Source organism: Peromyscus maniculatus, chromosome 13, assembly GCF_049852395.1.
Source record: "Peromyscus maniculatus bairdii isolate BWxNUB_F1_BW_parent chromosome 13, HU_Pman_BW_mat_3.1, whole genome shotgun sequence".
Taxonomy (NCBI): domain Eukaryota; kingdom Metazoa; phylum Chordata; class Mammalia; order Rodentia; family Cricetidae; genus Peromyscus; species Peromyscus maniculatus.
In genome coordinates this window covers 20,418,413-20,433,136 of record NC_134864.1, presented here as the reverse complement: position 1 = coordinate 20,433,136, position 14,724 = coordinate 20,418,413, and the positions used below count along the sequence as shown (strand labels likewise).

At 42.7% G+C, this 14,724-nt stretch overlaps 1 protein-coding gene across 2 annotated transcripts in view; it reads left to right on the top strand.

Annotated features, from left to right (window-relative positions):
- Nucleotides 1–14,724, top strand: part of Fbxl17 (F-box and leucine rich repeat protein 17) — a 456,752-nt gene that overhangs the window by 422,783 nt on the left and 19,245 nt on the right. For both annotated transcript variants that reach the window (XM_076549746.1, XM_006996260.4), the window contains one exon: nt 12,382–12,524. In XM_076549746.1, coding sequence (XP_076405861.1) covers nt 12,382–12,524 — 143 coding nt within the window. The remainder of the gene's footprint in view (nt 1–12,381; nt 12,525–14,724) is intronic.

The following is a 14,724-nucleotide window of genomic DNA, read 5'->3' as shown; positions in this document are numbered from 1 at the left end:
CAGCTTGGTAAAAATCCATGTAAGAATTTTTTTTGTCTAAGTGCTATTTTTTTTTTTTTGGCCATTTTTTAAAATGTATTTAGCAGTACTGTAGATCAACACAGGGCCTTGCACCTGCTAAACAAACACCACACAGCACTGGCCGTCTCCAGTGCTTTTATTTTGAGATAGGGTCTCACTAGGTTGGCCAAACTGGCTTCAAACTCACTGTGTAGCCCAGGCCGCCTCAAACTCATGATTCTCCTGACTGTACTTCCAGAAGAGTTAAGATTAGAAGTGTATGCCATCATACCCAGCTCTTTGGACATTCTTAAAAACTCCTTTTTTCCTCCCATCCAAGCCCTGCATCCAGTCTACCAGCACATGCCCCTGTCCTTACCCTTGAAATCTGTTCAGAAGTCAGCCCTTCCCGTCCCTTCATCTCTGCCATGCAGCCCATCCATTCTCACGTCCTGCTTGGAAAATGGCAGTGGCCTCCTCCTCAGTACTCTGCTTCTCTTCTTACCCCAGCCCAGAATCCAGAGCAGCCTTTGATAATTTGGGTTAATTATATCCGTCCTCTGCCGCATGTATTCCAATGGATTTCTATTTCCTTTAGAGCCAAAGTCAATACTGTTAAGTGACCTGAAAGATGATTTTCTCGCTCTTTTATCTTTTCGTTAACTTGGTGATCTCATCACAACTATTCTCCATCTCTCTAGAACAGACCAGCCTTCCTCTCATCTCATGAGCTTACTTTGAGGTCTGACCTGCATGGATGCCTTTCTCTTAAATATCTGGAAGGCTCCTCTTTCATGCTTTGCTCATATATCAATTTCTTTGTGAGGCATTGGAACACTCCCACCCTTGGTTTCTTTTTAATTTCCCCCAAACAGAATCACCACATGACAAATGATATATTCTACTTAATTTAATGGAACCTTTAGTAAGGCAGGGAATTGACCCCTTATTCTTAGCCCCTAAAACAATATCTGGCACATAGTAGGCACTCAGAATCTGTTGAAAGAAACAAGAGAGTGTGTCCCCTCTGCTTTTCCTTTGCCTCTACTTCAGGAGACCCCTAGTGTGTGCTGGCTTGTCATATGTGTGTCTTGACCAGCCTCTGTGCCTCCTCATCCTACTCTGCTCACATGGGGTCACACAGATGTTTGTAGCTCACGCCCACTGTCTTTAGGGTCAGTCTGGAAAGTTCAGTTCAGAAAGGTAAGCAAACATTAATGTTCTTCTCCACATTAGTGAATTAACATGCCCTAAGCCTTAATTTACTTCTCATAAAGTGAGGAAATCTCATATAATGTCAAGATTTTGAAAAGAATATGTAATTCTTTGATATATGTATTTATGCAGAATCATTGAACCAGGGATTTTATAGTCTCTGCTAATGTTAGAGTGGTAACGCTTTTTTTTTTTCCTTCTTCTTCTTCTTCATTTTGAATTCTAAAATGTAATAAGAGGATTGTCAGGGGAGCTGAGAGATCCTCTCAAAGGTTGATTGTACAAGACATGCCACCACTGGAACTCAGAGCAGGGTATGAGGTTGACTCTAAATACACCCCTCTCTTAGTCCATTCTGGGAGTCAGGTATATAGGAATAGTTTCTGCATGTGCAGCCACATTTGTATGTTTCTGCCTGGAAACAATGTGTGTATGTGAGTTAAAATACAGCACTAATCCTTGCTCTCATGCATTCAACATCTTCCTTTTCTAAAGAAAAATCTTCACTTGAACTTATTCTTTTTACCAACTTGTTTACCTAAAAGGAAAGAAAGTAGATGCAACCTATCAATAATGCTTGCATCTCCGTCTCAGGATGTGAAGGGCAGGAGAATGCCTTGCCAGGGAGGTCAGAGGTCACAGCAGACTTGCCCCGTGTGATCCAGGCTTGCTTGCTGCTGCTCTGAGCTCTGTACAGAACAATGTAAAATTGATGGCCCGAGGTGCAGCATCATTAAAATAGGAGACAATTCTGTTTTCAGATTCTAGTGTTAGCCACAATTATTGGGCAGTTTGTCTTATTATATGGATTTTGTACTTGATTTGCAAAGATCTCAGGTCCCTAACTAAAGTATATTCCACAGCTTTGGAGTGTTCTCTACATCCTCTACCACCCTCCTCTTTAACTTGCCTGTTTTAAGATTCCTGTTTCAGAAAGCAGAAAAAGTCTATTTACCAGCAATTTCATTACATTGGAAATCATTTCTTCCTTAGAAGATTATTCTTTTATGTGGCCTAATAATTTAAAACTTACCATCTATCTTCCCTTCTTTTTATTTAACCTAATTTATACCTATGTGTATTTATTACAGGATTTAAAAGATGCACAGAGTCGTTCCTCCCTGGGAAATGACAGTTAAAACCCACCCCCACCGCATGCCCACTGGAATGCTATAGTCAGGCACATTTAGTAAATAGTGTCAACAGTGTGAACAAATGAGAACTGTTACACACACTGGCGGGAATGTAAAGTGGTGTGGCAGCACTGGAAGCCACTTAGCTAGGGATTCCATTCCTATGTGTGCATTTCCCAAGAGAAGTGGAAACGTATGTCCGCAGAAAAATGTAAATGCTGATGTTCACAGCTGCACTGCTCATGATAGCCCCAACACCGTGTAAATCACCTGAATGGAGTACCATACAGCACTGAGAATGAACATTTCATCCTACCAGCATGCACAACTATGTGACTGTACCTCACGAACATCATGAACAGCTGAAAAGCCAGAATGTGCTCTGCTGTCTTATTCTGTTTATATAAATTCTTAAAGTGGCCGGTCCATGATTGGAAGTCAGGATGGACCTTCTCCCTGCTGGGGAAGGAAACTGCCGTGCTGTTTCTCGTGTGTGGCTTTCTGCGTTTGCTTTATAGCTATGAACAAAATAATTAAAGTTTTCAAATTTTATTTTCAGAGATTCAGAGTTCCCAAGTAAGAGTACAGTCCAAATTCAGTGCCCCAAAGTATTCACAACCTACTTGAGGGGAGACAGGTGCATTGATAAGCAATTGTAAGGTGCAGAAAGCCCTGTTACATGCTGTGTTTGAAAGGGAAGTGAGAAATACATATATTCACAAAAACGGAATCAGAAAGCCTTGTCATAGCATGCAGTCAGCGTCTGCTAAACTACATTATACTAAGACTATGGTGGTGCATCAAACGGACAAGGCACAAGGATATTAGAAAGTGTTGTTCATAAACAAGTAGCTGCTGTGTGTGTGAGAGAGGACACATTGTTTTAATGTGTCAGAACATGGGTGCTATTTATAGCCGTCAAAGTGAGCGCTTTGTTTTTAGTTGACTGACTTTGCCAGAGTTGTAGGTCAGTCCGTCCAGTGGCTCTCAGCCCTCAGCTGCATACTAGGATCCAAGGCGCTGTTACAACTTCTAAATCGGACCCTCCAGGGGTGGCACTTGGGCATCTGTGCTTTGAGTAGGAGCCGGTGATTCTCCTGAGCAGAACAGCCAGGGTGAAGTGTAGTCCCTGTGGGTGGGGGAGTCTTCTCAGGGACCGTCAACACAACAACAAATGTCTCTGAAAGTGTCATTTCTTTGTTTTTGTAGCCTGTGTGGCTTCCACAGAGACGGGCACTTTCTCATATTTATCTCTTTGTAAGTGTGCCAAGAAATTTCTTTACAAATGGCTTTCATCCAAGTATTACATGAAAGACGTTAATCCTGCTGTTAAATTTTAACCCCTATCCTTTCAAGCATGAGGGCATTTCTGATTTTATTAGAAGCGCCCAGCTCTGTGGCGGGAGACAGAGCTAAGAAGGATATGTAGCATCTGCAGGGTCCTCGTTAACGTGCTGGTATGACTCATCCCCCTCCCAGGAGGCAAGATGTATTTTTAGTCCTAACATTTATATATCAGATCGTTTCACTTAGAAGATTTTAGTTCTCAGCTTAGTTCATTCATTGATCATCCTTTGTGCTTTTGTCCATGCTTTAAGTTATTATTTTGAAACAAATGGTAATTTTGCAAAAACCTTAAAAACAATAGTAGAAATCACATGCTGTAGTCACCCAGATATCCCTAATGTTGACAACAGATATAGCTGCGATAAAATTATCAAAACTGGAGAATTAATGTTGAAAAATAATATTAGCTAAACTTACCTAAATGTTATTGGTTGTTTTTTTTAAATGACTTATTTATCTTTATTTTATGTGTATTGGTGTTTTCCCTGCATGTATGTCTGCGTAAGGGTGTCAGATACCTGGAGCTATAGTCACAGACAGTTATGAGCTGCCATGTGAGTGCTGGGAATCGAACCCCGGTCCTCAGGAAGAACAGCCAGCACTCTTAACTACTGAGCCATCTCTCTAGCCACAGTCTTGCTATTTTTAAAGCTAATCTCCATGTCTGGCCCAGGATCCAGTCTCCTACTCTGCATTATATTTAGTTGTCATATAATCTTGAGTCTCCTCTGGTTTGTGGCCAGGTGCTCATTTTTGATGTTTCTTTGTTTGGAATTTTATTTCTGCCGCCCTGACCGTTTAGACGAGTACTGGTGAGTTAATTTGTAAAACATTTCTCATTAGGGCTTCTCTGAATGGGGTGTTTACTCTTGTTGTTGATTCCATTATTATTAATGTTAATTGTTACTGTGCGATGTGTGTAGATGTGCATACACAGCACATATGTGGATGGAGGAGGGCAGCCTTGTGGGGTTGGTTCTTTGTTGTCACCTTTCCATGGCTTCCAGGAATGAAATTCAGATCACCAGGATCACAAAGCAAGCCCCTTGGCTTGCTGAGCTATCTCACCGGTCCACGGTGTGACGGTGTGATGTCTTCTTATGATGAGATGGAGATTGGTTAGGTTATCAGGAAGACTGCAGAAATGACCAGGAGACACAAGTGTGTGTGTGTGTGTGTGTGTGTGTGAGAGAGAGAGAGAGAGAGAGAGAGAGAGAGAGAGAGAGAGAGAGAGAGAGAGAGAGAGAGAGAGAGAGATGTGTAGTTAACACTGATCAGGATACACAAGTGTGTGTGAATGTTATGTGTAGTTAACACTGACAGTTGTTTAAGGCTGTGTCTTCTGGATCTACCCACTGCAAAGTTAGTTTTTTTCCATTTATAAATGAGGACCCCCTGAGTCACTATTCCCGTATTTTTCCTTTTACACTGTAAATAACTGGTTTGTGCATCTATTGGTCTATCATGCCTATGATTATTGCCATAGTCTTTGCCTAATAATATTTCTTTATTTCTCTCATTGATTTACATTATTTAAATGCACTTCTTCTGTATGGACGGCCTGTTCGTTCATGCCTATTTATTTATCTCTTTATATCTGTATGGATTTATAGATATGTTTTGTATGAATTGTTAGTCAACACCGTTGTATTTATTTTTGTGGTCAACTTGTTCCAGCTTTGACCGTTGGCGTTGTCTCTAATTAAATGTTTTATCCTTTTGAAGTAACTGCATTCTTTTTTAAATTCCATTTTTTTTCTGACATCATAAGATGTTCCACACTTGGTTTTCTCTAGTTCTTTTTATAAGAAATCACTTCTCTAGGAAGCCGATTCCTTTTATTGATGGATGGTATTTAAACAACAGCAACTGCTCCTAATCCCTCTCAGCAAGAGTGCCAAGGATATGTGCGTGTTTGCTAATCCAGACAGACTCATCCACCATGTTTATTATCTGTTCTGAAAAGTTGAGTTCATTCTAATAACTCAGACTCCTCTCCACTACAAGGAGGTTCATTATAAACATCCTCCAGCTGTTCTTATTTGTAACTCCTTTAACAGTGAAAATACTGCCTGTCATAATCTACCATCCTAAATCACACAAAAGGTAGTTACTGAATTGCAAGCTCATAGTCTTAATATCCAATCAAAATGTTGTCTCCAAAGCAAATTATTTCTTAACTCTCATCCATTTATTGTAGCTCTGTAGTTCTCCTGGGTTCTGCTGTTCATTTTCAGAACAATTGGATTCATTTGTGATGGTATTCCTCTCTGAGTTCTCCACATTGATTTTTATTTTGGAAATGATGTAAAGCACTACGACAATTCAGAAAATCAAAGCTACAAAAAGAGGTAGTTGCTGGGCGGTGGTGGCACACGCCTTTAGTCCCAGCACTTGGGAGGCAGAGGCAGGCAGATCTCTAGTAGGAGGCCAGCCTGGGCTACATTGCAAGTTCCAGGACAGCCAGAGCTACACAGAGAAACCCTGTTTGGAAAAAACCAAAAGCAAAAAGTAAAAAAAGGCTGTGGCCTTCCTGCCTCATCCCCCACCCTACATCTCAGATTCTTCTCACTTTCTACCATGACTTGGTCACATGTGCACAAATAAACAGATTTCTGTGTTTTCTTTCCTTTCTAGTGTATGAAAGATGGGAGCACACGCACACACACATATATATATATATTGTTTTATACTTTTCTTTTTTCCATTTAAATATCGAGAAACCAGTATGCATTAGCCCCCTGTTTATTTTTTTCTGTCGTTCAGTATTAATTACTGTGCGGTATCACAGTTTCTTCTATCACTTTCTTATATATAAGCACTTAGGTTGTTTCCTGTTTTTAAGTTCCAGTCAATGTACCAATAAATAAATTCATATGTAGTTTGATATTATCAGAACTGTATTTTCAAGGTAAAACCCTCAAAGTGGAATTTCTTCGTCAAAATAAGTGCATATGTCCTTCAGTCTTGCAGTCCTGTCTGCTGTCTCTGTGCCTCTGGAAATGTCTACTAGTAGGTTCATGTTTACTCTTTGTCAACATAGAAATTACTGGACAATTCTCATTAATTTGTGTAAAGTTCTTTAGAATGTAACTTTTTTTCATGAATTGCATTCAGTACATTAAAAAAGTATATCGAATTTTCCTTAGAATTAGCAGTTAGTGTTGCATATTTTTTCAATGTTCATAAATACTGTTATAGTATGTCACCAGCCCTGATGTAAGTAGCAGTCACATATTTACAGTTACAGGGCCTATTGAACACGGGTGTAATTTACACATCCGTGGTCACCAGTGGAGAATGTGCCGTTCAAGGACTTGGCGATGCTGAGGGGCCTGAACACTCCCACAGTGCCCTCAGAGCTGCTCCTTTGTCTAGCCTCTTGAAGTAGTTTTATTTTGTGTTACAGGGAGCTAGAACCCAGAGCCTCATTCACGCCAGGCAAGTGTGTTGTCACTGAGCTGTACCCCAACCTTTCCAGTTTTGAGATAGACCCTTCTGAAGTTGTCCAGGCTAGCCCTGGACCATGTAGCCAGGCCAGTTTAGCGTATGACCTTCCTGTCTAAGCCTCGCAGGTAGCTTACCTTTCAGGCCTGCACTAGCAGGCCCGGGTCAGACCTTTCTATTTTGTATCAACTGTTCCCTAGTGTGGTTTGTGGAAACACCAAACAAACTATGACATTTATGTAGCAAAAAGTCCCTTACATGCATTCTCTCATTTGAACCTGTGAAGTGGGTGCGACATACAGTCAATATCCCTCTTATCTGGATGAAGAAGCTGTGTCTCACAAAAGTTAACTATCACCCTGAGGTCAGGCATCTACTAAATAGAGTGACCAGAGGTGAAGCCGACGTTATATTAGATTACATTTTCACAGCCAGCTCAGGAACACAGTGAAGAAGTTGCCAAAGGCACCATAGATTTCAAGAGAGATAAATTATTTTATATATGTTTTGTAATCAAAATTAAGCCAGTGCCATCAACTCAGACTAAATACTTGGCCTATGATATTTAGGTCTTGAATAGTGTCGAAGAGGGCAGGCTCAGTCTCCATCCCATCCAGATGTAGCTGACCTCAGCCTGGGAAGCGGCTGTACCCTTTGTTAGAGCTGGCCTTTGTGAACTTCTTAGCATGAGTTCTTTTCCTCTAAAATGCTCATTGTTCTGCAAGGCTGCAGGAGGGATTAAGGAGAATTCCATTAGGAACATCTTAGGTCCAGCTGGTACCCAACAACACATGCATCCTATCGTGATCAGTCCGCTCCCTGGAGAATACTTGTCACAGTTTAGCATTAGATTGACTTCCACATTTGTTTGCTTTAAACTGTATCTTCTAGACTAGCTCCGTGCTGCTGAGGACTCTGCTCTGCATGCTTTGTGTCTTGTTCTAGTGTCCACCATTATTCATGGAATATTTATTTCTTCAGTGACTCTTGCCACTTCTTTGAGTTTGTTTGCACGTCAGCCGCATAGTCCCTTTTCATCTCTCAACCTTTGAACAGGCTGTTTCTCCATCCAACAGACTTGCCCTTGCGCCCGCCTTTGCTTCTCCAGAGAATTCTGGGTAGTCCTTCAAGACCGGGCTTACCTCTTCTCTGAAGGTTTCTTTGTCATCCTTCCACAGTGAGGGCAGGGGCAGAGGTCACTTGCATATTTATAGCATGTTTAAGAACCCACTCTGTCTTAGGCATGTGCTGGGTACCAGACATACTGCCCTCATAGCAGCCGGTACTCTAATGTGAGAGATAGGCCGTTAAAGAAGTAAATGCTGCCGGGTGGCAGTGACGGTGGTGGCGCACGCCTTTAATCCCAGCACTCGGGAGGCAGAGCCAGGCGGATCTCTGTGAATTTGAGGCCAGCCTGGTCTACAGAGAGAGATCCAGGACAGGTGCAAAGCTACACAGAAACCCTGTCTCGGGGGAAAAAAAGTAGTAAATGCTATTCCCAGGTGGAATTAAGAGCTGGGTGATGATTCTGATCACTTGGGATCTGGAAAACGAGAAGGAAGTGGGAATAGAAAGAGATAGAGAATTAGCAAGATATTGTGACTGCTTACTTGGCTCTTCTTTTCTACCCAGCATCACCCTCGCATCCATTCAAGCAGCCTTGAGCTCCATGAACACCTGTATCCCCAGCCCCTAGGCTCAGTAAGTCACACAGTAGTTCCTCCACCATTCTGACAGGATGTAACCTGTTAGAATGATGCCATGCCCTGTGGCTCTACTGTGTAGATCTGATTAGTAGACAGGACTAGGTGCTGGCTCCCTTCTTAAAATCCTGTGCCCACCTGTACTGTTTTTCAATGTTATGAAAGTTATTCAATCTCTATGTGACTTGATTTGCTGGTCTTTGAGGTGGTAATAAGAGACTCCACAGGCTTATTGTGAAGGTTAAATCAGATGCTTAGCCAGAAATCCTTAGTCCAGAACCTGACTTATGGAAAGTAGCCTATGCGTTGTTGGTAGAAATGCTTTAGCATTCATGAGTTTCGCTGAAGAAATGAGCTATTGTTGGGATAATAAAGTTGAAGCCTGCCTTCAGTAAACAGAGCAAGAGCAAGACCCAAACCCAAACTCAATGCCCTGTTTACCTGCAGTTGCTGCCATTATTATGTAATTTAATTTGGAGAAGGGAGATAAAGCAAAGGAAAACTCCAGACACAAGTGACTCTGGAAACAGGTCCACAGCTACTGTTGCCCCTTCATTTGCTTGTATGGCAGCCTGGGAAAGTGCCTCGTGCCATTTGAGTTACCTTTTTCTGGACGGTTCGGGACTCTGGTGCTCCAGCCTTAAGTCTCCAAAAAACAGCTGCTCACAATCTGCTGACCGTGGGCCTCCCTGCAACTTCTGCGTTTTTATTGTCTGAACGCCACAGTCGGAACACTTTGTACTGGAAGGGATTTCATTCATGCATCTCCTACTTCCTTTAGCATAGGAGATCTTCAGGATATTGTTACCCAGTGAGAGAGAGGCCGATACCAGAGAAAAGAACAGTTTTCTTTCTTTTTTTAAATTATTTTAACTTCTATTGATTCTTTGTGGATTTCACATCATACATTCCGATCCCATTTATCTCCCCATCCCGTCGCATCTGCCCTCTGCCCTTGCAACTTTCCCCCTCCCCCAAAAAAACAAAATTTAAAAGAAAAACCAAAGACCAAACATAACAAACAAAACAAAGAGAGAGAGAGACAGACAGACAGACAGACAGACAGACAGAATCTCCACATGGAAGCTGTAGTATTTACCACTGAGTCGCACAGTTTACTCTTTAGTCCATTCATCTTTACTTTCAAGTGTTCATTGCCAGAAGTCATTGGAGACATTGATCTGGCTGGAGGCCTCTGGCTTCTGCTATACGACTCTTACCGGGCTCTCACTGGGGCTCCTCTTGGACCTCCAGTTGTCCTGTGTCATGGGGATCCTGCTGTTTTGGATCTGTAGGTTCAACCCCTTCACATGCACCAACAGTTCCTTGATGAGGTGGATGTTGGAATGTGACAACTCATAGCCCTGTTTCTAGACCTGGGTGCTAGCTGGGTTGGTCAGCCCTCCAGCTTTCCCTCATCCTCACTATCTAGAAGAGCTCCCAGCACAGCCTCAGCTAGCTCACCCAAAGCAGCCTGCAGCAAGGAGCAGGGGTGGGGGTCAGTTTTCCTGCTCTCAGATCCTCAGGTCCGGGTCACCCACACTCAACATCACTAGGGCCAGTTCTGCTGTTTTGCCCAGGAGAGGTGCAGAGCCCTCTCTCCGATTCCTGTAGGGGCATGCGAGGGTGGGGTCAGCTCTGTTGCTCTCATGCTCTCAGGGATGGCTCACCGGGGCTCCCAACAACCAGGGTCAGCTCTAGTGTGCTGCCAATGTGGGGTGCAGGGCCCGCTTTCCTCTGTGCTGTAGCTGGTGTGGGGCAGGGTGAGTTCTCTCATTCTGATGACCCTGGGGCTAGATATCTCACCTGCCACAGATAGCAAGAGGCGGAAGGGGAGAGGGCGCGGGGGGGGGGGGTCAACTCTCCTGCTGTCACACCCTCAGACCTGTGTCCCTAACCACAGGGTTAGTCGGCTCTAGTGTGCTGCCAAGGTGAGATAGACTACACGCCTATGGTGAATGGTGGGGCATCTTTCCCCTGAGGGGCACGGCCAGCTACCCCAGGGCCAATGAAAGGCAGGCCTGGCTCAGCAGAGCACGGTTCCAATGACCCCCTGTGGGACCGTGGCCCATGTTGGAACAGTTTTTCTTAAGTCGGAGACAGCAGTGGGAATAACTTGGGATATTGTTTCTACTGCTACTGTTACATGCATGCAAACAGTTTGAAAGTGTTAATGAATACTGGTGTTATGAGGAACTTAAGGAAAATCTCTATGGTATTTTTAATTGAAAACACTGGGATCATGATTGTTGTTCTATGAACATTGGCTTCCTCTAAGTACTTTATTGCAGGATCCCTTGGGTATGAGTATAATGGTTTTTTTAAAAAAAATCACTGAGATGGTTTTCAGAGTTTTGCCAAGTGGTGTTTCCCGGGTTGTATTTATTTACATGAGAAATTTGTTCTGCCTTTCTAAATGTAGTCAGCACAGTTTGGAGAATACCTCCCACCTCTATGGTTCCGGAAATCAAACCATGTCATCAGAATAAGGAAATAACTGGCAAACAATTGCTCTTTCCCTTTTAATGTCTGCGGCACCGCCGTCGGGGTTTTCATTCACTGATAATGCATCCTCACATTACTCTGGCTGCAGGTCTTAAAATCTGTTTTTTATGCTTCATAAATGTTAGAGCTGTGCTCACCTATCCAACCACACACCAGTCCCTGGAGAAAAGCCCCGTTTGCTGATTGGCGGCTCCAGCAGGATGATGGGCAGGGGAACTTTGCAGGGTCGACTGAAGTACATCTGAGACTCTAGCATGGGTATCAGCATTTAGTAGTGGTGTGGTGATAAAGAATCAAGAACACCAGAGATAACGGCATGGTTTTCAGAGGGCAGGGTCTCTTTATATATTAATAGAAAGATTTCTGATATGGAAAGGAAATTTGCCATAACAAATACATTCCCATTACTGTACTCTAGCCTGGCACCAATTAAATTAAACTATATGTATAATGTACTCTTAATTCCCAACAGCCCCAAGAAGAACTAATGTGAAAAGTATTACATGCTCTTACATTTTACAGGTCATGAACAGATGGAAAAAATTATACTGATTCATAAAGAAATTTGCATGTAATATAACACACCTCAAAATGGTGTTTATGTGGTGTGTGTGTGTGTGTGTGTGTGTGTGTGTGTGTGTTTCTTTTAAAAAGTATTAGAGTTACCTTGAATGCAATTTCGATAGCACCTGGGCCTTTATAGTGCTCCATCTATAATTTACTGGTATTTATTTCTCCTGCAAATATGAATGCTTGAAGTATAGGTAACCTTGAAGTGAGTAAACTGATAAAAGATTGTGTTTCATGAAAGGGAAATTATGGATTGATTATTCACTGCACACAAGGGTTTGTCATAGGGCAAGCTTTCCTAACGCATTTCAAATTTAATTTCGTTTATAAAACATTCATTTGCACACAGCATTTCAGGAACAAGTTCAGTGAGGAGATGAGCTCAGCAGTCATCGTTGGCTGGGTGGGCCCCTTCCACCGCGCACATAACACACTCTCTCTCTCTCTCTTCCTCCTGGCAGCCCTGATCGCCATTGGGCGGTACAGCGTGACCATAGAGACGGTGGATGTTGGATGGTGTAAAGAAATCACAGATCAAGGAGCCACCCTGATTGCACAGAGCAGCAAATCCCTGAGATACCTGGGGCTGATGAGATGTGATAAAGTAAGATGGACTTGTTTGCTTTCTGCATGTAGTTGCTATAGTAACTAGCTTAATGCCACATTCTCTTCCTCCATACCCATGCACACCGCTAACCATGCATTTTTTTTTGCCCTGGTTTGCTAAAGTAATCCGGAATTATTTTTGTATTTCCGATTAATAATGGATTTTTCTACTTAAAAAGGGGGAGAAGGCAATCACACAGTGTCATCATAGAATTTAGCTTTCTCTTCCTAAATCCATAGAACAGAAATTAAAAGGCTGTATGCAATGCAAACTGCTATTCGTACGGTTTAACAAATAAAATTCTAGATTTTAAATTCCCTGCAACAGTGTCAGATTGGCTTTTCATATGTGTTCGTTCCTTCTCCACACATATGTGTTCTGGCCATTGGAGGCAAGAAGGAACCAATTTGTGTCTCCCTGCACATCAGATTGTCTCTCCTATCACATGCTGTGAAATAGCCCCGGAGGCCCAGCCAAAGTTCCTCGGAGCCGTCCATTGTCGGGGCTTGAGCATGAGTTTAAGAATGGTACTGCACTTAACATCTGAAGACTGAGAAGGAAATGGAGAACATCTGTACAGACACTGAGCCCTGAGTAGATGTTGTCTCCTTTGCAGCTCCCATGAATTCCCTCTAACAAATCAAAGAGTTGGTTCTGTATTTGCATTGCCAAAGTAAGAGGATGGAGGCTGAGAAATCTCAGACACCGCAGAAGGTACTCACCCAAAGTCTCTGAAGTCTGAATCCGACATTTAGAACATGCCAGAGGCAGCCTTTGGCCAGGAGGCTGCTTGCTTTGAAAAGGGTGTGCCTCGAGGTGTGCCTACCATGTGCTTACCATGTAAACCACAGTTTACATGTCTGTGCCACTTCTGCAATGATGATTAAGAACAAATCTATCACAAGAATTGATTCCATACAAATGTGTTGCTCAAAGGGCATGTATATGTCTACATTTTCTAAATGTAGACAGATCTGGGGCAAAAATAACAATGGCCCAAATCCCTTGTGTGCTTTGTCATTTTTGACAATAGATCTAATGATGTTTCCAAGGTTTTAAAACCTCCACTGCTCTAGACCTTTGCCAGGTATGTTCGCGAGACTGGATAGTGTCTTAACCCAGCGCAGAAAACTACTTGCTTTGTATCTTAGCAACAGCACTGGGACCCACAGGAGCGAGTCTCCCTAACACTCATCGCCAGCTAAGAGAATGGCACTGCTAACCTTGTCACTTTACAGTTAAAGGGTCTGCAGTGGGCAGAGGATTCTGGGGACAAAAAGCAGGAACAGGCAAGCTCCTCAGCCTCCACCAGAAAGCCATGCTATCTCAGCCAAGGACTCCAAAGTGAACGAATTCGAACCACTCCGTGTAGCCCGCCCTTTTTATACTTTCTACATTGAAGATCAACTTCCCCTTCAGATACAAATGATAACCATTTATGTTCTTGTTTCTTGGTGTGGAAGACTATTCCACACCTGAGCAGCATTCTACTGATTCTAAGTTAAAGAATTCTGGACTTTAAAAAAGCACAAATTAGTGCAAAATGAGACAGAGAGGTGGTTCCAGTTTGCGGTGTCCCTAAGGGTTGCAGCCTATTCTGTGTTGAGAGGACTGCTCTGAGTGTGTTGCCTCTCACCCAGTGCCATCTGGCCGTAGCCTGCTGCAGTTCAGCCCAGCCCAAGGAGATCAGCCTTGCTGTCTGGCTTCCCGAGACTCAAGTCAGCTCAGAGCCAAACAAGGGCTTCCATGAGAACACAAGACATTTCCAAGCCACAGACAAAGTGCAAGCAAAGCCTTGAACAGAGAGTTGGATGGAAAATGCTAACTAAAGTAGCTCTTCAGATTTCATAAAATTTTGTTTGCTGTCATCCATCTTTAAATTCTCAAGACCTGAAGAAAGATTTGCATAGAGAAGAAAATAAACTCATAATAAGGGGCATGCCCTCTGGGGCCAGAGCGTGGGTTCAAATATGGCCTTACACACTTAATAGTAGAGTAATCCTGAGCAAAGCTTCTTGCAGCATTTGTGAAATGGGGATTATCCTAGTACCCATCTTGTAGAATTGTGAGCATTTAAATAAATTAATGTATATAAAGTGCTTAGGATAATGTCAGTCATATATAAAATACCCTGAATTACTGTTCTTTTCAATGTTATAGTAACTTGTACTGTAGTGTGGTATGTGAATTTACACAC